The sequence below is a fragment of the Juglans microcarpa x Juglans regia genome, chromosome 6D, assembly GCF_004785595.1.
Source record: "Juglans microcarpa x Juglans regia isolate MS1-56 chromosome 6D, Jm3101_v1.0, whole genome shotgun sequence".
Taxonomy (NCBI): Eukaryota; Viridiplantae; Streptophyta; class Magnoliopsida; order Fagales; family Juglandaceae; genus Juglans; species Juglans microcarpa x Juglans regia.
In genome coordinates this window covers 36,400,543-36,422,489 of record NC_054604.1, presented here as the reverse complement: position 1 = coordinate 36,422,489, position 21,947 = coordinate 36,400,543, and the positions used below count along the sequence as shown (strand labels likewise).

The 21,947-nt window shown below is 35.6% G+C and overlaps 1 protein-coding gene across 1 annotated transcript; it reads right to left on the bottom strand.

Annotated features, from left to right (window-relative positions):
• Positions 1 to 1,627: 1,627 nt before the first annotated feature.
• LOC121234370 lies at positions 1,628 to 19,534 on the bottom strand. The gene is given in 15 exon segments (XM_041130294.1): positions 1,628 to 1,858; positions 2,322 to 2,418; positions 3,221 to 3,650; positions 5,845 to 6,195; positions 6,724 to 6,882; positions 8,679 to 8,882; positions 9,024 to 9,227; positions 10,578 to 10,790; positions 10,951 to 14,355; positions 14,432 to 14,580; positions 15,784 to 16,279; positions 16,821 to 17,556; positions 17,663 to 18,005; positions 18,008 to 18,793; positions 19,386 to 19,534. Coding segments are annotated over 15 exon segments (7,812 nt in total). The 5' UTR covers positions 19,420 to 19,534; the 3' UTR covers positions 1,628 to 1,653.
• Positions 19,535 to 21,947: the final 2,413 nt, after the last annotated feature.

The window sequence follows — 21,947 nt, the reverse complement described above, 5'->3', positions numbered from 1 at the left end:
ACCACTCTTCGGCATCATCTGTGGTATATGATCATTACTTTGGAATTTGTTGTATAATCTGTGGAGTGTTGGAGAGAGAATAAAACACTCCCAATGATGCCGATGAAATAGAAAGCTTGCATCTTTCTGTAATATGATTATTTGCTATGAGTTAAAGCAACAGCTTTTGGGGCGCTTTCTATAATATTATTATTTGCCATTGAATCAGCCTGATCATCGGTTTCAGATTCACCCACATGTCTAAAAAAATCATTCAAGACAAAGTATCCTTTTTTCTTGGGGAGCTTGAAAGAAAGATTGAGTAAATTTCCTTCTATAATTGTTGTCTCCAGTTAAACAACCAGTAACTAAGACCATCACCCCCACCCTGGTATGAAAACTCAGAATCAGCAGTCAATATTTCTGCCTTATAGTTCATGTTGTCCAAGGATAATGACTCCGGTGAATGCAAAGTTTCAGAACATCCAATTTGTGTACGTATGTGTTCTCTCAATGAGAACAAAGTACTTTCCCAATAACTTCATAACATCTTGTGTCGCGACAAGAGATGGAGGAGAGAGTTGGAAGAGGGTGAGAATGGAGGATGGAGATGGAGGAAACTGGGAATGGGGAAACACGAATGGGCTTTAGAATCTCGGATGGTGAAACGATGAAAATGACGAAACGCACCGTATTATTTTCCACATGGACTCCCGCCAATTTTTCATGCGCAGTGTGAGCCAAGTCTCCCGCGTCATCATTTTCTTTTTTCTTTTTAACGGGGAACTCTATTTTTTTTTAAATGAATGTGTAAGACTTACACATCTTATAACTGTATCTAACATTACGTCATGTTTATAGATTTATTTTAATGGAATCATTTTCTTTATGATTGTAGCACTTGTCTACTTTTAAACAACAAGGTAGATGAATGATGATTATTTAGATGTTGATAAGATTAATTAGCAGCATTCTAGACTTGCGTTTAGATGTTAAATTAAGTTGAATTGAGTTAAATTAAGATGATAAAATATTATTAGAATATTATTTTTTAATATTATTATTATTTTGAGATTTGAAAAAATTGAATTGATTATTATATTTTGTATTAAAATTTAAAAAAATTGTAACGATGAGTTGAGTAACCAAACGAAGCAATTTTGGAACTGAGTTTTCATACCAACCCAACCCAGAAGCATTACCTACACGTACATCAAACAAAATAGCTACCGTATGATAATCAGTTTGTTTCCATTCATTAATGTGAAAAACATTTTAAAGTCTCATTATTCACTGTTTTTTTCTTCTGGCATTTTCCTTTAGAAAAATATCTAAATATCAAAAAATTGTGACATTGAAATTTAGGCACTTTCTATCTTTCTTTTTTTTTTCACAATTATTTGGTATTTATTTTATATATATATATTTTTTTTATCGAAGCTGAGCTGAGGATGAACTGCTCAGTTTGATGATAAATACTGAGGAATTTGCCATAAATCCAAGTTTATTAAACTCAAAAATATACATTTATATGGAGAATCATGGGGTTCAAGTAATCTCTCTGGACAAAATTTTGATTCCATAACCTCTCATATTCATGAACAAAGGTTGGAATCAAAAAAAAAAAAAAAAAAAAAAAAAAAAAAAAAAAAAAAAAAAAAAAAAATCTAAAAATTACGTCTCTTTTATGATACTTCTTTCCCACTCATACACACCAGATGACTCCATATCTTGAGATGATAAAACCTGCAAATCTGATGGTTTCTTTCTCAACGCGTTTGCAAAAATGACCAAAAGCGTTTGACAAGCATGGAGTTCATCCATCTTCTGCAAGTCAGTGAGCTCCAATGAAAGATCCTTCCATGGCTGGTAATATGACCTGCATATTGAACGTGCAGGTTCAGATTATAGATCGATGAGCGAGATAAATGTTATAAAAGCAATCTTCTGCATAAAAGCAAGAGATGGAATCCAGGCTTGTCGATATTTCATGAAATCTTGAGCAAAACATCTACTGTGAATAAACAATACCAACTATTTGTGTGACTGGTTAACTGAACTCTTTCTAATTCTTCATCAAGGATTCAACAAAAACAAAGTCAGGCCAAATTTTTACATAAGATCAGCTTTCTTTGAAAGCAAATTATCATCAGTTTGGTTCTTCCGTCAGCTCCGACCGCAATAATGCCATTTAGCAGCTGCAACCCCTGTGAAAAACTTTGTTTCTTTTTGATTCTGAATCTTCTTTACAACTATAGAACACCTTTCTGTTCCAAATCTTGTGGCCGTAACAAAAAACTAAGGAGTGAAAAAGGAAAAGGATGGAGGGCACGATATATTACCATCTCCAGGAAGGATTTGCTTCAGCGGGATAACGTATCTTCAAACACGGTGATGCCACAAGAGTTTTGTTACCAAGGAAGATATCCGATCTGGGTTCTACAAATATATGAAATTAAACTCAGCAAACGATCACTTTACCAAAAGTATCAAACAAAAAATAAATAATATTTGCATAAACATATAATTTGTACAATCTCATCCAGTCACTATAAAAAAAATATATTTTTGGGAGGAAGGCCAGAACTGTAGGTAATTAAAACATTGCACGGGCTTAATTTTTGACAATGAATTTCTCAATCCCTCTAAAAAGACATAATTCAAATAAACAATCTCAAAATAAAAAAGTCACACCATTCTTCCACTCTAAGTAATACCAAGTGTAACGTATATGTTCATGTAGACATTTCATTGTACCCCTACTCAGCCCCATTCCAGTTACAAGGGATTGGCTAGGCCTAGGAAACCTGAAAACATTGGCTGTTTATAGCAGGGTATTCTTCATCACAGATCCACAGTCTATTTAACAAAAGGACATTTATTATAACATCACATTCTCAATATTGATTGTCACAAATAATTTATATCCATCAAAAGTACGCCAGTACGCCGGCTATTTAGACCAAACAAGCGTCAGGTCAAAATTAATGTCCACTGAAACAATGGTGTAGGGCCAGTTTAAAATTGTTTTTGATAAGTGCTTTCGATAAGTGAGTTCAAAATTTCTAATCAATTTCTAAGATTCCCTGCTTGGTGAAGTATAGTGGCTGAAGTAGAATACCCAAGACCATATTCAAAGTTTAGACTCCTAGTCAAACACACAAATTGATTCCAAAATCCACTACTCTGGCACCTAAACCAAGAATGCCAAATAGCTAAAACCAAGTTTAGAATATCTTACCTGCAAAACTGGAGGCATAAAAAAGAAGACTAAGTGCGGATATAACTGATGGGAGAACTCTGCAATTAATGCCAAGATGCTGTTGGAGGTAGAAAATCACAGCACCTAATAAATTCTCACAGCCAAATCTATTTTGGATTCTTTCATCACGTGCATTTCCAATAAGATCCCATAAAGATTGCAGTGTTCCCAATTTTAACCGATTTGATAATTCAGGGTCCAGATCATTAGATTTCAAAGAAAGCTTCCCTAGAATTACAGCAGCAGTTAGCCAACGTAAAAGTTTTGATCTCAAAGATTCCTCGTAGATCTCTTCCTCTGAAGAAATTGTGAAACGGGGATGAGATTCTTTAAGCTGAGGCATTTGTGAGTCTGCTTTTGAAGCAGTAGAAATTGCCCACATAAGAAAACTTGAAAGCTTTTCCCGACCCTGCCAAAACATACAAAAACAAGATTTTGGAATATAGTCAAACCAAAAGGGCAAAAACTGATTTTCCATGGTAATACAATAAATATAAACATCTTAAATGCCAAAATAAGTTACTCAAGTTGGTCATCAAAAAGTATGAAAGGACATACTCGACAACCCCAATGGAAGATGTTTACTTATGCCCTTTACTTATAAAAAAAAAATGTTTACTTACACCCTAGCCTAAGCATCCAATAATGAGAATAGATGGACCCCTAGGAGGACAAACGAAAAACTCTAATTTTGGAAACAAAAGCCAGAGAATAATGTGCAAGGAACATAGGGACAGCGCACTATTGATTCCTTAAGTTTGGCCAGCCACAAAAGGGGCAAACCTACAAATCTAGCTAGCTTTAACAGACTACCTGGATGCTGTCCAGCAGCTTATATTGGAGATTGTCAGTAAAATATCAATTTTGAAAAGCAGGATGCATAGAATTATTGTTTCCCTCCTCACTAGGCAAGTATAAAATGCTTCAAAATCTAAGAAAGACTCAGGTTTGATCTACTTCAGAATGAAACAACTACAAGCAGCTTATTTTGTTATTTTTAAATAAGTACTGCAATTTTATTAAAGAGCGTAGAGGGGTGCAATCCAAGTACATAGGAAGTCTACAAAAGGAAACACCCAACAAGCAAGGATGAAGAGAGAGCAAAAATCTTTAAAAGTCTAAAAAGCCAGAGAATTGGAAGCCAAAGTGAGCAGCCATCCAAGCATATAGGGTGCTGAGTACAATAGCTTCTAATTTTGTCACCATCCTCTTTTGATCTTTGAAAGCTTGAATTTTGCATTCTAGCCAAATACACCACATTAAACACAGGAGGACCATCCTTCAAACTTCTAAATTTCTATGACCTTCATGGGGATTCTGCCAACGTGCTAATATCTCCACCTCTCACTGGGCATAACCCACTCAATCACAAAAGTGCCAAATATCACCACCCATGGATCCCTAACGACCTCATGCTGTAGCAGAAGGTGATCACTGTTTTCCTCATTCTAGATACACATAAAGCACCAATCTATTTCGACAATATATTTTCTTTCCAGGATTATCTGTCGTTCAGATCTTTCCCATGGCAACCTCGAGAGGTGGCGTTGTGGTCCTAGGGCGAACCATATAAACTGTACGTCGAAACTCCGCATTCACACTCTTGGGGCCATCGGACTGAGGGAATTTTCCCTTGAATTAGCCGAGGTGCACTTGCTGTAAATTCCTTGCTGAGGGCTTGTGCACCCCCGAGATTAGTCAAGACTCTGTCCTAGACATCCAGTGCAAATAAAAATAAATAAAAATAATAAATAAAAAAAGATGGTTCCTAAGGCTGGCAACCAAATGATGAAAGCAACATTCGATCGTGTGTGTGTTGGGGGGGGGGGGGGGGGGGGGGGGTGCATTGAAGAAAGATTTAACCTCAAATATTCATCATTTGGATAGGATCCAACTATCTGGTCATCATCACATCTTCACTACTTGAAAGAATACAACTTGTTAATTGATAATTCATGGTTATGTGCAATCGCTACAGACTCTGCTTTCATGATTTTCTTGTATATATTTCTAGTTCTTGAGAAGGTGTTATCTCTTGTATACATCCTATGTACTTGGGTTACGCCTATTTTTCAATCATATTAATAAAACTTCTTTCACTTACCAAGAAAACGAATACAACTTGTTGAAAAACAATAGAGAACATCTCCAACTCTAAATCCTGGGCTTCTCTAATAGAAGTTACATCCATTGGCACATACTATCTTAAATCAGGTTAAGTCTACAAAAACCTGCCAGTCTATTTTGTCAGCATTTCTCTGCGTAAGCGGTAAGCCTACAAAAGTAGGATCCTTTCTCCTCATTCTATCAACCACAACCTCACATTTACTTTCTCCAAGCCATCTCTGTCCAGATGCTTGCCACCTTTCAGCAAGACAGCCCCTTAGTATTAAGGACAAGGCAGTACTGCGTCAGTGACCCATTAAGGGCTCTCCAGAAAAAATTAAGTGGGAAATATTGCAATCACTAGATCCTATTGTTTTTATTTGAAGTTACAATTTTAAGCTATTGGAGGGCATAATGTGGATACAATACTGATGCACCCGCCCGCGGGGGGGGGGGTTGTGAGAGAGAGAGAGAGAGAGAGAGAGAGAGAGAGATACCATGTGGAAAATAGCAACTGCAGGTGTACCCATAAGTATAGCTCTTAGCCCAGCCTCTGCACAAGGGCAAGAGCAGGCATAATTATATACATTAACAGCCTCATATATTTGATATAAACCCTCAACTGATATGGTAAAATGGGGCTGGTATATTTTCCTCTTCTGCGATATCTTCAGAGTTGATATAATTATTTGCAGAAATGGATCAAGCAATGCCACATTTTCCTCTATGAATGTTGACCCACCAATTACGAATTTGTACAGATGCAAAGAAAGTTCTATGAGCTGCTCAAGGGCATCTTTGTGCAACCACTCAGTAATGTTTCTGGATGAGATAGCATCGATGACCACCTAATTCAAACAAGAGAAAAGTTAATTGAGAAAGAAACAGAAAACTGCTATGTACATTTACTAGTGACATATTATTGATTGAGCAACAAGACAAAACAGTTGTGTTTCATTGTGGTTCATTGAGCAGCTGAGCTGTTAGGAGTGCTCTATGACGTAAACATGGAAATATTACAATTATATTGTAAAACAATCACATCTCAGCATATCATCACGAAAAATGAGGTTCTTGATCATCATGATGATAAAAATAACGTAAACAAACTTCAATAACATTCAAGTTGACAACATTGGGACAAAATGAACACGAAAATAGAACATTATTTTATAGGTAAAAAGATATACAAATATACGTGACATCTTATGAGCAGAGAAAAATTTTAAGTGAATAACATCTCCTTTCTTCACCATAAGGTAGAACAATGGACTAAATCATCATGAGGTCATCAGCATTTGCAGATATCAAATGGGGAAAAAATAAAAGAAAAATAAGTGAAAACTGTTTAGCCCTAGTGGAAATGAGTACATTACCTCCAATACGACATGCAATTGCATTAAGAAAAAACTTTCTTTGTCTTCAAAGAGCTTATCACTGGAGAATGAGAGAATAGATGATAACCATGAAAACAAACCACAGTGTTGAACTACATAACGAGCCATCTTATGCAATTTGACAGACTTCTTCACTATCTGCAGTGCAAATAAGAAGAAATATTAGAATTGTCAGTTGTAAAATCCCATGTTGAAAGGTCGAGCTCGTACCCAACTTCGATTAGGACTGTCAAATTGTGATACAATCCACGAATCCAACACAAAATTAACACATTAGGGTTGATGGGTCTTACTTGTTTAATAAAAGGAGTCAGGTTAGGATTAACTGGTATACAACCCAGACTCGATTTGACATGACCCCAACCTGACACATGACTTTCGGAGCTGGCAATTTTCGTCACAATTCTTGAAGCTGACTCAGACCAACACGAATGGCTAAGGTTGAGGAATTTGACTTCTTTAATTAAATGGGTCAAGTTAGGGTTGACTCATATGCGATACAAACCCAACTTAACATGATCTGAACCAAAGACGACTACATGAATTTCCAGCCCTAACTTTCATGTTAACATCTCTATAATGGATCAAGATTTCAACTCAGTTACAGATCACAGTTCTCTAGCCAACTCGATGCATGGAACCTATTTTGTCATTCCATTACATTTGAGAACAATTTTTTTCTTGAATTTTTTTATAATGTAAAAGCAATTATATGATAACCGCAAAGGGCATGTCAAAGTTCATGGTATATACAAGAGAAAGCACAATTTTTTCTTTCTCGAATTCCACAAGAAAAGGGATTCTCCAAAGCTTCTATACCCCTTTTCTCCTTTGTTTTCTCCAATCGTTACAACATTTACAACCTCAAAGAAGTCACTCCTACAATCCAGTGCACACCAATTGCTAGTTTTTGTTGCAGATGTCCAAACTGTCATTAACAAGTTTTCTTCATCTAATACAAATTAGTATCTTTCAATTCCATGTACTTATTCTTACACACCAAAACTAAAGGATGAGGAAGATAATAAGGATGGTGATGCTGTTAGTAATTACTACAACTCCATTCTTAAATGTCTTGCCATTCTACCATCTCAAAATGCATTTTTTTAACATCAGGATCATGAAGAGAGCAACTTGTAAACAGGAAACGAGTATCAAACGACTAATATAAAATTATTACGTAGCCTATGGCTATTTACTTGGAATAAATTCTATTATTACCTATAAAAAAAATAAAATTATTACATGGGGAAAAGAAACAAGTATGCTCAACTGATCTAAGATGGATATATGCATGCAGACCAAGCTATGTCTGTTAATTTATTTTAGATCTAGTCCTACAAGAGATCTAAATAGGCAAAAGATTTCTCTTTTGTCAGTATATTACACGTGCAACCAGTGAATTTTGAGCTCATAACCTCACTCTCCACTTGTTAATACAGGGGGAGACCACATTGGTTTTTTCGGTTATATCCAATTCGTGGATGACAAACAATGGAAAAAGACTGAGACAAGGGCAAGACACATCTCTCCACTAAGATAGCACAAGGAAGATGACATTTCTCTTCCTTAATATATATAACGCCCCTGCATTTTGAAGAAAAAACTTTCCTCAAAATTATCATTCTAAAATTCTACTCTCATACTGAATCAATTTCAAATAAAAATTCCACACAACTCTACATGTTGACCCGAATCTAGCATCCAATGGGAAAAACAAAAACAAAAATATAAGCAAAACAAAAAAGCCTAACAACTCCATGAAGCTTTGATGAACCATAAAATTTTATTGAAGGGAACTAAAAAACAGATTATGTCAAGAAAGAAATTTCCAGAACTTTCAGAAAAATATGCAAAACAAAATAGCCAGGAGTTGACACAGTACAGTGAGGTAAAGTAATAAACCAGAAAAGACAAATGGGCATGTTGATTACCTGAAGAATCAGTGCCTTTGAATTGTTATCTGAAAGAGGACAGACATAAAAACTAAACAACGTCTCAATAATCGAGTTTCTGATATATATTTGTGCATCATCATCCATGTTCAGGCCTGCATACAGTAAGCGCAGTATCCACAACCTTTCTGCTTTGAAATTAACAGAGCTACTCCAGAAAAATTTCTGAAACAATGGTATACCCTGCAGATAGAATAGAAAATAAGCAACAATATTTTGATAAGCAAGAAAGCAACAATTATAAGACAAATAAACTAATATAACATAAATCGGTGAATTAGAAAATTGAAATTGAGATATATGCATGGGTCACGAAACATCTACCTTCATATTTACCCTAGAAGACTGCATCAAAAGCTTACTTATATCTGTATAGTGATCATGCGAAGGGTCCAACAATATAAAAGATGATTCTGCAGCAAAAAGAGCAATAACAGAAGGGATTTTCTGCCATGGTTCTTCAACACCATTTTGCACATAAGTCAACAGAAGCCGGAGTTGCATTACATCCTTCCTCTTTTGAAATTTCTGCATATAAAAGCGTGCATTTTTGTTAAAATAACTTCAACAAAAATGTGATGCAGAACGGAAAACAATCCACCATTGTACAAATCAAGAAGATTTCTCAAAGGTCTGAGGTAGATGCAGGTTATAAAAATATGACCATAACAGCATTACATTGTTCTACACCAAAACCAAGTATACCTACTCATTTTTATTGGGATAAATACACTTTGCACCCTTAAAATATCAAGAGTTTTGCACATTACACCCTAAACTACAAAAACAAAAACATTGCACCTTAAAACAAAAACATATTGACACTTTTCACCCTCCGTTAAGATCAAACTGTCAAGATTGTGACACATAATTGAATGAGGGTGTAAAGTGTAAATTTTTGGTCATTTGAGGGTACAATGTTTTGATTTATGTAGTTTGGAGTGCAAAGTGCAACATTCCTGATAGTTTGAAGGTGTAAAGTGCACTTTTCCCTTTTTTTTTTTTTTTTTTAAGCAATAGATAAATTTTATAAATAAGAATGAAATAGGCATAGCCTGTGTACACAGGAGGTATACAAAAAAACACCTAAATACATTGAACGGTAAATTAAAGACAAAAAGTCATGCACATTGTTCCCATTTAGTACAATAGCTGAAAACCAAAGCATTAAAGTGTGTACAAGAAATTCTGCAGCTCCGCCATTGTGTGCTCCTTGTCTTCAAAACAATGCTCATTCCTTTCCGACCAAATACACCACATGATGCACAATGGGATCATCTTCCACACTGCCGCCACTTGGGAACAACCTTGAATCATTTTCCCAAAATTTATATCTACTACTTTATATTTTCGTTGGGGACTAAGGGACAAGTGTGCTTGTCTTAAACAGTTTCACAATGACAACACTATGGCCCCATTTGGTTGATAGACTCAGTTGGGATAAGCTCAGTTCAGTCTAATTTTAAGCTGAGACTAACATCCAAACACTCAACTCTCAAATTATTAAACTCATCTCAACTCAAAACCTTTTTACACGTGGGACCCAACCTTTTTCAATTCAACACTTCTTTACACGCAGGACCCACAACCTTTTTCAGCTTCCCAGAAATACATCTAAACTCATCTTAACATTCAAACACATTTAAACTCATATTAGGTGGACCCCACAAAACTCACTTCACCATCTCAACTCACTACTATTCATAAAGAGCTCAACTCAACTCAACATCCAAACGCAGCCTATATGAAGGAATGCTTTTCAGCTATGCGACACACCATAAGAAAATTGCTGACACTGAAACTTCGGCAACACAAGCATACATATACGTGCATATAAAACATGTTCTGAAAACAAGCTATAAAAAAACATAACATCACCTCCAATGCACACTTAAAGATCCCAAGAGTCTCATAACCCAATTTTCTTATCCTGTCATCTGATGAAGATATGCTAACAAATGCAACTGCAAGCAAGCCTAAACCAGCAAACTCCATCGGTTCAATATAGCCCAATGACAGACTATGAACTGAAAAGTGCAAGATGAAAAAAGGATCGTAACGTTCAATTTTTCCAACAACAGGAGGATGTGCCTGCATAAAATTCAATGACATCATCAGGTGAGAATTAGGATAAGCTCAGGAGTAATTAAAAAATGGTAACTATAAAAAGTAAAAAGTAAAACATGAATCACTCAATATATCCCTAAAATACTTATCAAAAAAATATATCCCTAAAATAACTTGTCCGAACCTTGTTCAAGGATAATGGTTCATCAAGTGCAATAGCATCATAGGGAAAATATAGCACTGTCGACGCACATATTTTGGGGTCAATTGAAAGATTTTCTCTAAATTGACTTTTCCGACGTTCCCCAACTCCTTCAGTATCAGTCATGATATCTGAACACATATCCCGCTCCACATCCCGTTCTTTTTTCACTTTTAAAGCAGAACTTCCCCATAGGTGATCTGTTTCAGTAGCATTCACAAAGTCTGATCCATTTACAGACTCAATATCATGCATCAGACCATATATCATCAAGTCGACTTCGCTGAGTGTTGCACCATAAGAAGACAAAAGCAGTAAATGCAACTCTCTAAAATTTATACCAAAATCTTTTCCAGAATCAAAACCAAATTGAGCCTTGTCCGGAAAGAGTCTGCGGAGCAATTTAATAACTTCCAACTGTCTTGAAAACACATCACACTTGCCACTAACTGCATTGTGTTTAGTAGAAGGGATAACAAGTGATCTCAGAATACTGGACATAGGCCTTAAAAATGCACCAACAGGAGAAGAACCAGATGATTTGGAGAGTGAATGAAGAGTAGGAGCAAACTGAGAGTGGGCAACCAGCAGCTGCAGATAAGGGACACGTGAAAACTCTCCATCACACAGCGAAGTTAGGATATGTCGCAGTGCTTTCAGAGTTGTGGGATCCTCAAACCTATATAGAAGTGCCGATCTCATCAATTGTTCTAGGAAGGGAACAGATTGCAATCGGACAAGATCATCATGCATCTCTTTGCTTAATTCAAAAATATTTTCCAAAATGAAGACTTCCAAATATCTGCATAGCGTAGAACTGTTTGTGCTCTTTTCCTTTGCACAACTATCAGAGAGTATAGGCAATTTCTTAACAATCCATTGCCAAATATTCACCAAAATATTTATAAACCGCATTCTTGATGCATCTGAATTTGATCCCATTTCCAAAGAACCTTCCTTCAAGTTCCGACCTGCTTCCTTTTGCAGAGACTGCATCTGATTATTTTTTGGAAATAACAAAATCCTGCAAAGAGATAACTTTGCAATAACTCTGTTCATATGGTTTAATGACTGGTTTAGTGAACGAGAATCCATCTCACCAATAACCCAGTCTAACAGCTCATCTTGTGCAGTAGAATGTGGGAAAAGTTTATCAAATAGTTTCAATCGCCTTTTCATTTTCATTGAAACTCCACCATAGGCAAAGTGATACTGCAACATATGAATAGATTTTCCAAGAAGACTGACATCCACAAGACTGAGAAGTTCTTGGGTAGATGACGGCAAGAACTCACCATATTCTTCATCAAATACATTTCCAGAGACAAAGCTCTTCCAGTGAAGGAAACCATTCCAAAGAATTCTTGAATACAAAGAATCCATGTTTTCAACATGCCTCTGGCACTGCTTTCCAAATTTCATAAATATTGCGTTCAAGTATGACATAGCAGCAGGCAGAAGAATGATAAAGTCCTCATCAGAAAGGGCAAGGCCACAGCTTTCTTCCGTCATGATGCCCTCATGCAAAACTTTGTTCACGATATCCAGAAATAAGTGACCAAAAAGTGACAAATGTAAGGAGCTAGTCTCAATAAGAAGAAACAGTAATTTAGCTTTTGTCTTGCTGGTCCTGTAAATGCAATGAGAAAGCATTTCCACAGGAGTTATCATTATAGCCCTTGAGACTATCAAACTTAATGGATGGATACTCTGTTGTTCATTGTGTTTCTGTCTGCTACCAGCATTAACAGCTTCAAGCAAACATGTATCTGCAAAATTGGATTCAGAATGCATGGCAAAATTAACCACCTTAATATAGATCTCCTCAATGAGGTCGATATTGATATTCTCTTCTTCTATTCCCCACAACACATTGAGTGATACCCTCCTTGTAATTGGATGCTCCAAATAAGAAGACAGGTTTTTGAAGGCACCGGCAGCAATACAAAATCCAACAGCAAGAGCAGAAGTTTTGGAAGATTTCCAAACTGTCAAGTCATACATGTCAATGCTATTAAACATCCACTGCACGAATTCAAGAAGTTCAAATGGGGATATAAAACGTATCAGAGCATGTAGACAATAAAATGTTGGAAGAAAAGGTATCATATCTTTAGTACGAATGCACAGATCAAACTTGTCCCTGGCTTCCAGAAATAGCCTTTGCACCAAGGCATTAAAAGCCCTCACAAGCTGCTTATTGGCACTTTTTCCAGCTTTTGATACAAAATTTTGGTCACTGCATAGAGTCAACAAATACTCGGAAGTTGTCGTCAAAATACTCAAGATACAATGATCCAATTTATGGACTGTCTGCCTGGATAAACAAATCAGCATATCCAAAGTTTCAGCTACGTTTATATTCCCTAAGTCTTCTTTACAATCAAGAGGACAGGATAATGATGCTACCACAGCAGGATGACAAAAGATGGATTCAGCCACTTCTTGAATATCTTGTCTTGAGAAAGGAAACCCAAAATTTCTGGAAGAATCAGAATCAGTTTTTAAAATCAATAGTTGAGCTAACAAGTTCTCAGCGAGATTAAAGCAAATGTCCGCAAGTTGTTGGAGTTCAATTAATGGTTTACTCTTGTAAGATAATTTTATCTGATGGATCCAAAATAGCACAAGCCGAAGATAAGAAATATGGTGGCAATCAGCTGTAGAGTCAGACAACTTCGCCAGCAGCAGGTCTTGCATTTTCAAGGGCTCCAATGAGTAAGGACCTTCAATGTTCATTATAGCAGGAAATAGCACATCGAAAGGTAATTGCTTCAAAAAGAAACCAAATGCAGCAGCAGATTCACTTTCACCAAATTCTCCATCATAACCCACCATCTGAAAGTCCAAAGAACGACATGGATTTCCACAGGCATCATCCTCACTGTCCTTACAATGAACAGTAGATAAAGCCACTTCCAGACCAGGAAAGAACATGTCAGGCCATAACTTAGAAACACTGGTAAGGAAGCTTTGTTCAAGAAAGAATTTTGATAATAAAATTGACGTAGGAACTCCACAAAGGTAACATGAAATGGTCATAACTGATGGAAAATTTATCAATATCACATCAGGTGAGGTACAAATAATTGAGGAAGAAAATGCTTTGGTTACGCCAGCCATATTACCAACATCCCCACTCCTTACAAGTCTTTTAATTTCATCAAGTGTGCTCGCAAAAGAACTATCAACGGGTGGAGCCTTTTTATCAGTGGAAAAAATGCAAGAAGTTTGTTGATGTGAAATGCTCTGTGAAAAGAGAAGTAAGTTCTTCAATGGTCTCCACTCAGAGAAGAAATCCCGAGAATCATCAACTGCACAGCAGCGGTCACCAAGTCTCTCAGACAAGACTGATTCAACCAACGCAGAAAACAATCCTGCATCTACCTATCATAATTCATTCCTTTAATTAGATTATGCAGAAACAGAAGGCAGTTACAAAGGTAAAAGACAAGATGTTTACCTGAGTTTGTAAGAGATATTTTAATGTATTGCATACATATAAGGATATGATTGACTTCTCAGGCAATGTAAAGCTTCCCGATTCAGAAGTTAGCAACCTTAGACACTTCTGCAAGACACATACAGCAAGAGGACTGAAAGTAGGTGATACTTCTGCCAGAAAAGTGGGGTGAAAAATTAAAAAGGGAAAAAACCCACCATTTATCATTTATTTCATAAAAGGACAGAAAGAACATCAATTAACAACAAGACTTTATCCTCCTCTTCTTACTTTCTTTTCAAAGGGTAGGATAATCTGGAAATTCGATGAATAGCAAAGTAGTCAGCAAAAGTAAAACAGTCAATAAGTTCATAGCAAAATATTTCCTTCAAGCAGATCATTTCCAATTTAATTGATGTGAGCTTCCAGGCCACATTATGGTTAGAGTAAAGTGAATAACAACCTTAAGCCTCGCAATGACATACTATATGGTTTGTGTGAAAGACATGACTATATTAGTATGAAGTTTAACTGAGGAAAGGCATATTTGTGTTTATATACAGATGAAGCACAATCGCTATCCTATTCAGGGAAGAGTGGAGAAACCCCATGTTTGAGAATTAAAAATAAAACATAGTGTTCCACACAATAGTAAAACAAAAAACAAAAAAAAAAAAAAAAAGAGTCTAGACGAGTTGACAACCAGAAATAACATTTGATTTCCACCAACAGTCCCAAGCCAAGGCAAAAAGTTAGCACTCTACAGGCTCGGGAAATATAAAACAAACCAGCCACTCATCACCTAGAGGCTTGTGAAAAATAAAGCAGACCTTAGTAGAACGACTCAACACCATTTCCAAAGAAAATTAGCATCACTCATGCAATCAGTGGATAAATTTAATATCAAGAGCAAAGTAGAAAGTATCTGATAAAACAGAGAGTTATAAGAGATTTATTTAAACTATAACGGTTAGTGATCAAATGCTAAAAGAAAAAAAAAAAAAAAAGGTTATTGATGCATAATTCAAAGCATAAAGATTGTATGTGTCTCTGTCAACATCTTATTAAATTGTTACCATCCTGACCTCCTACACTGTTTTCTATGTTTTTCTTTTATAGAAGAAGCACCTCTTAAAGTTATCCTAAAGTACTGATCATTTGAAGTTGTTATCATGCCACAGCCACAATGAACACCTCAGACTTCATAAGCAATTAGATATATGATGCAGAAGAGAGGGAAGAGCATTAACACATAATAACCACACAGCCCAAAAATAAGGCATACAGATATGATTAATGAAATGTGATTGAACTTTTTTTTTTCAATAAGGAAATGCAATTGAACAGGTAGGAAGCATATGCTCACCAATTACCTTTAACACCTTTCAAATGGTATGTATAATGCTTAACAATATCCCAATGCTTGAACAAATTATTCCCGGTGGTAGAAATGGCATCACATAAAAATGAGATAACAACAGGAGACAAGCTCTGCAATAGTTCAACCTCTGGGACCTTAAAAGATGATTTTCCTCTGTCATAACTAGGTAAAAATAAGAACCATGCTCCAATTTCATCTAGGTTTTTGTCAAACGCGCCAGTACTAAACATAGCTGCTTGTGCCAAACCATGTGATAGATCCTTTATATCAGTGATTGGCGAAAAAATGAACAAGTTAATAAATGATTGAAGATGCTTGTACATCTGTGGAGGGGTTCTAATGGGAATACCCCTGCTCGGAGAGAATCCAATGTATTCTGTTAGCAGAGACAAGAGGGAGTACTGCAGATTAATTGGCATTGCTAAAGGATTATTGAGGAGACCTATAAAAAAATCGAATGAACCTTCCAATGCAGTAGGTGCTGTCCGCTGCACAAGAAAATTTAGAAGCCATTGTAAGAATATTATACTAAGCTTTCTAATTACCTGTAGAAGTCAATCATAGAAAATGCAACACTTGCAGTTGTCCCTTGATAAATTCCTTGACCCTTGATGAGTTCACATAACACCCATTTATTTTTCAGGTGGCCTATGTATACTGCTTGTGTATTGTGTACTTGGGCTATGTCATTTACTATCAATAAAATCTTACTTTTACCGATAAAAAAAAAAAAAAAAAATCAGGAGGGCTAACGATGAATGATATACAAAACTAATAAGTATCCATCTGGTGCTGCAGGGTGATTTTAACTTCTGCTACAGACACATAAAAGTTTACATGATAGTCAAAAGCATAAAAGTTTTCTAATTCTAAGCGCTTCTAAGGGGGGGGGGGGGGGGGGGGGGAATTTTTTGATAAGAAACAAAAAAGACGGTTCGTCAAAAGCACTACATTTCCAGCGAAGTTAAGCTAGCAAACCACATTCTAAAGGCCAAATTATTTAGAGGGAACAAAGAATACGAAACTTACAATATAAATTTTAAGAGCATCAAGCAGCTTAGATTGAAAGAAAATCCCTGTATCCTCCAATGTAATCAGAGGCATGGAGTGTCGGCCTAAATCCCAAATTTCAGCAATAACAACCATAAGATCCTTACCACTGTCAGTCTCATCTCCTGCAACTGAACCAACAACTCTTTCACTGTCTCCAGTCAAAGCAACGCCCGGAGTAGAACCTATTCCACTTACAATGATATCTGTGTCCTTGTTCCCAAAGTTTTTCAGCTTTTTTAGTTTATTGCCGCTACGTTCAGTAAAATTTTCTGAATATGCCGTTCTCTTCAGACAAGACCCATGAGTTTTGGAGTGGCGAGTCAGAGATGAAAGTAGAGTCAGTAAAACTTGAGGATCAGGGAGCAAGGTTCGGACTTCATTCTGAATTTCTTGCTTGAGAGATGCCCAACCTTGCATCATTTGATCACTTAAATAAGAACCATGGTTCAATGCACCAATGAAGGAGTCCAGCAACTTCAGTGCCTCCAAAAGAAGCTTTAGAGTTCCATGCTTCACAACAAGGTTTGAGTGAAGCAACCCCTTATTAATTACTGACCGGCTGAATGGACGAGGAAACAAGCATTTCAAGATACTCTGCACACGCTCATCATCAAACAAAGGGGGATTATGAGACCTAGAATCGAGGAAACCAAAAGGATGGCCAGTGCCCACTGAGGAAACCAAGTTTGCAGCCAGAGAAACAGTAGAGAACCTGCAAATGCTTCAGTCACCTTGCAAATAAACAAATACAGAAAAAAAAAATAATGAAACACATGATGAGAGATCATTTAGACATGCAATTGTATAAGGAAACTGACCAGGTTGGTGATGCAAAATCTTCAAGGTTGTAAGGAAACTCTTCCATGTATGCTGAACCAAAAGAGGGACTCCCACTAACAATAGCCAAAAGCAAGTCTCTGTGATAGCCAATCTCAGTTGCTTTTAGCTTTTTCATGAGTTCAACAAGTCGTTTCGGATTACCTTTCAATGGACTTGGGTGTCTCTTCAAATCTGGCATTAAACCATTACAAGGATCAGAGCAAACAAGGACAAGAATATGGTACGACAACTCTGCAGCAGGTCCATCCGTTTCTCTTCCAGAAATGCTGACTAATTGTTCCAAGGTAACACTCCCAAAAAGAACACTTCTAAGACCAGGGGCACCAAGGACTCTTCCACAAGAACCCTATCACGTAATGTGGACAAAACATAAATAATAGTCTCGTCGTCGTCATCCCCAAGACCACGAAGGACGCCAGAATACATTTCCTTCTGCTGCAGCACCCATCTCAACAATCCTGGCCTCCCCACCTCCAAAAATGACATTGCAAAGCCAACAAAAGCCTTCCTCGATGACTGCTTCATTCTCTTCTCATTTTGGTTCTTTTTATATACAGAAAGCTTGGAAAATGCCTTGAGTTTGAAGTCGAATTTCTTTGCAAACTCGGAGGCCAATCCTGGCCTACGCCGGACAATTGAAGCCATTAGCAACAGTGCAGCAGTTTGGTGCTTCACTTCTGTACTATTCAGTTCCTTATAAACATCTATCATGTATTCTTCCATGACAAGTTTTGCAAACTTGTCAAGAACCCTACTAACAGCTATTCTTTCCGCATCATTTGGATTGTACATCCCATCAGGATGACCCAGAATAGTAGATACCAGTGACAATATATATGACAATCCGGGCTTCCCCCGTTGAAGTTTCCAAGCATCTAGAAGCTCCGAGCAGTTAGAAGAAGCCCTTATATATAGACGGAGCAATTCACCTCCAGTGTTACCTTTTAGTAACTTAATGAACTCCTTTACACCATCTGAGCATAGTTTTTTTTCAATCGAATTAATCATATGCAATATTTCTTTAAGTTTAGCTTCGTGGTTCAATTTGACTTCAAACCTGGGATCTGCTCGTTCAACCTCACTATAATCATCATCATCATCTACAATGACTGCAATTGAAATACAAACATAAAATAAAAAATATTGCTACAGTTTCCTGCAATTCCAATCACAATCAATATTTACTTTACATAAGTCTCATTCAGCTTATAGTTTCACATTGAAACCTGAAAGAAATAACTCCTATAAATTAAACCATATGTTATGTTTAGTTGCTTAGAAAATTAGGAAGAACAAACATCGGCGTACTTAACCTCCCATTCAGATGAGCCTCAAAGGGAGACATATCCTCAGTTTTAAAATGATAGAGTTAAAACTAAATATATGAATGAACGAGAAAAAAAAAAAAAAAAAAAAAAAACATAAATATGATGATAATTGACACGTTGCACATTGACATTCACTAATATCCAAGAAATTTCATAACCCCTTAACCCAATCACTTCCCAGTATAAGTCCCGATATGAGAATTTCTAGATATCTCATCTCCCAAAAAAAATCCTCCAAACGGCCAAGTTCAGAGCATTTTATGTTGAATTGGGCAGTTTTTGAAGAGATTTCTTAGTTTATTACAAAAGTTTTTTCCCGGGACCCGAAATTGGAGAGACAAAAACTCGAGGAGTGGTATATGTAGATGTGTACCTTGATCTTTCGAAGCTGAGCTCGGTTCCTCCATTGAAGAGTTCAGACAGAGCTTTCCTTTGATGAACGTTTGTACCGGAGACTCGGGAAAGTAGGGTTTAAGGACGCAAACAGGACGGACAAGGGTTTTGGGGGTCTGTTAATTACCCAAAGCCCACTTCTATTTTATAAGCAGACCAGTAGACCCATAAATGACAGCCCAAAACGAAGCTCAGCCCAATTTATAACCACATGTTTTATTACCCAAGGCTGTCAATTGAGCTAGAGTTGAGAACAAATAAATAACAGGAGCAACAGTTCTATTTGTCATCTAAACGAGCAGTCTGCGTGCAAAGATACACGGGAGCCCAAAAAAAAAAGACAAAAAAAGGCGAATTTGTTGAAGGAATAAAAGTAACGTTACATATACTTAATTAGTACGCAAACGTCACATAATTTTTTTAAAAAAAAATGAGTAAATATAAAATTAATATGAAAAAAAGTTAATTTTTTAATAATAAATTTAACTCTTTTTTAAAATATTTATATAATATTTTCGTACTCTACGACTATATATAACATTTTTTAAAATTAAAAAATCGAAATCCTGTACGGCGACTGTACCCTGCACCATGCGCATAAGGCCTGGCCGTCGTGGCCGAGGCCAACTCTTGCGTACAAATTAACGACTTCGTGCTCGTATTTATTCTCCTCTGGAAATAGTAGGATTCTTTCGGCTATAAGACGTTTGGGCCTTGTGGTCGTCTTTTTTGGGCCTCATGGGTCCTATACCCATAACCATGTGGACATCACTTCAGTGGACAAGCAAGAACATTACTTCCACTTTCCTAAATTTAACGGATTTAGCCTTTTCTTTTACTAGTTAAAAGATTTTTTTTTATTTAAAAGCTCGTTAATTGATTCATTAAACATATTTTTTAATGTTGAGGTTTGTAGATTATCATAAAATTATGGAAATCTTGATCATTAAACACTTTAAACTTTTATATTAGATATCTAGATTTTTCTGTCGAGAAATAAATAAACTCAATATAAAAATTTTGAAAATAAAATTTTTATCTATTTAATTTTTTAAAATCCTTATCCTTGCAAAGCTTATTGAAGTGATTTAATCAATAGATTTTTCTTACATTAAAAAAATAAGATAGTTTTTATTTTTTAAATATTTTAGCACAAAAGAGTTTCATAAAAGTAAACACATATACTAATATGACTTAATATACTATCTCATTTTATAAAGTCAGATCTAGCGTATGATATGAAATTACGTTAATCTTATAAATATTTTTTAAAACGTAATATTTATCTTTCTATTTTAAAGTTAGGAAGGGTCAAGAAATATGTTGTTAACTGTAATGCCAACAGCAAAATCCAACTTGGATACATACAAAAGCTACGAGGTCATTCGTAGCATCCAATAACTTGATTAATTCCTCTTCCTATTTTCGCCGGTGGTTGCTTTCCAAATTCAATAAAAGCTCAAACATTAAAGTCCAATTTGACTTTATTTGACGATTTTTGGGCCATACAAACTTGACGTTCGGGGTACTTTGTACTTACAAAATATATATATATATATATATATTTAAATTCGAATTAAGACAGAAGGGCCCATCATTTGAATTAAATTTCAATTCAGTCTCATTTGATGTGTCGACAAATCGCATTAACGAAATCAACGTGGCACCAAGATTTAATTGACAATATTATTAAACCTGTCTACGATGATGGTGTTCGAATCTATGCATTAAAATATCATTCTCCTAATTTATAGTTCATGATTAGACGTGGTCTTTATGTAATTTCATCCCAACACAATTCTCTTCCCACTTGTTTGTTTTTTAATGAGGTGGGTTCCAATTATTCTTTAAATTATAAAACAAATATTAAAGTAAGGATATGAAGAGATTCTAAATAAGTAAATCTATAAATTGAAATAGTTACGTATGATATATTAGATATGCTTTACAATTTAACATATTGTATATATCAGTTTATAAAATTTCTTTATAATTGAAGCATTTTTCTTTTTTACTACGAACCAAACTCTAATAATATTGATGGAATAATAGTAGTAATAATTATGAGAAATTATAATTATAGTCATTAGACATGCAAGTTCGCACACTTCCTTTAAATAAGTTTAATAAATATGGAACTTACGTGAAAATAAAATTATTTCTTTAATGGTGAACTCTATTTTTTTTCAAAATAAATGTGAATAACTTGTATATCATACGATTGTATATAGTATTACTCATTAATTGTATGCGAATAGAGTTGTATCAAGGTGTTCAAATTTTGATCGGTTGAAAGAGACTTATTTACACAATATCCTTAAACGAAATTCTTTAACCACAAAAATATTTTATAAAAGTAAAATTAAAAATTGATATGATTTAATATGATATATTAGATTATAAAGTTATTTTTATTATAAAATAGATATATCTAATGTATCATATAGAGTCACGTTTGTAAATTTACTTTAATGAAATCGTATTCTTTACGAGTGTATCACTTGTCTTCTATTTTTAAACAACAAGGTGGACTAAATTATGT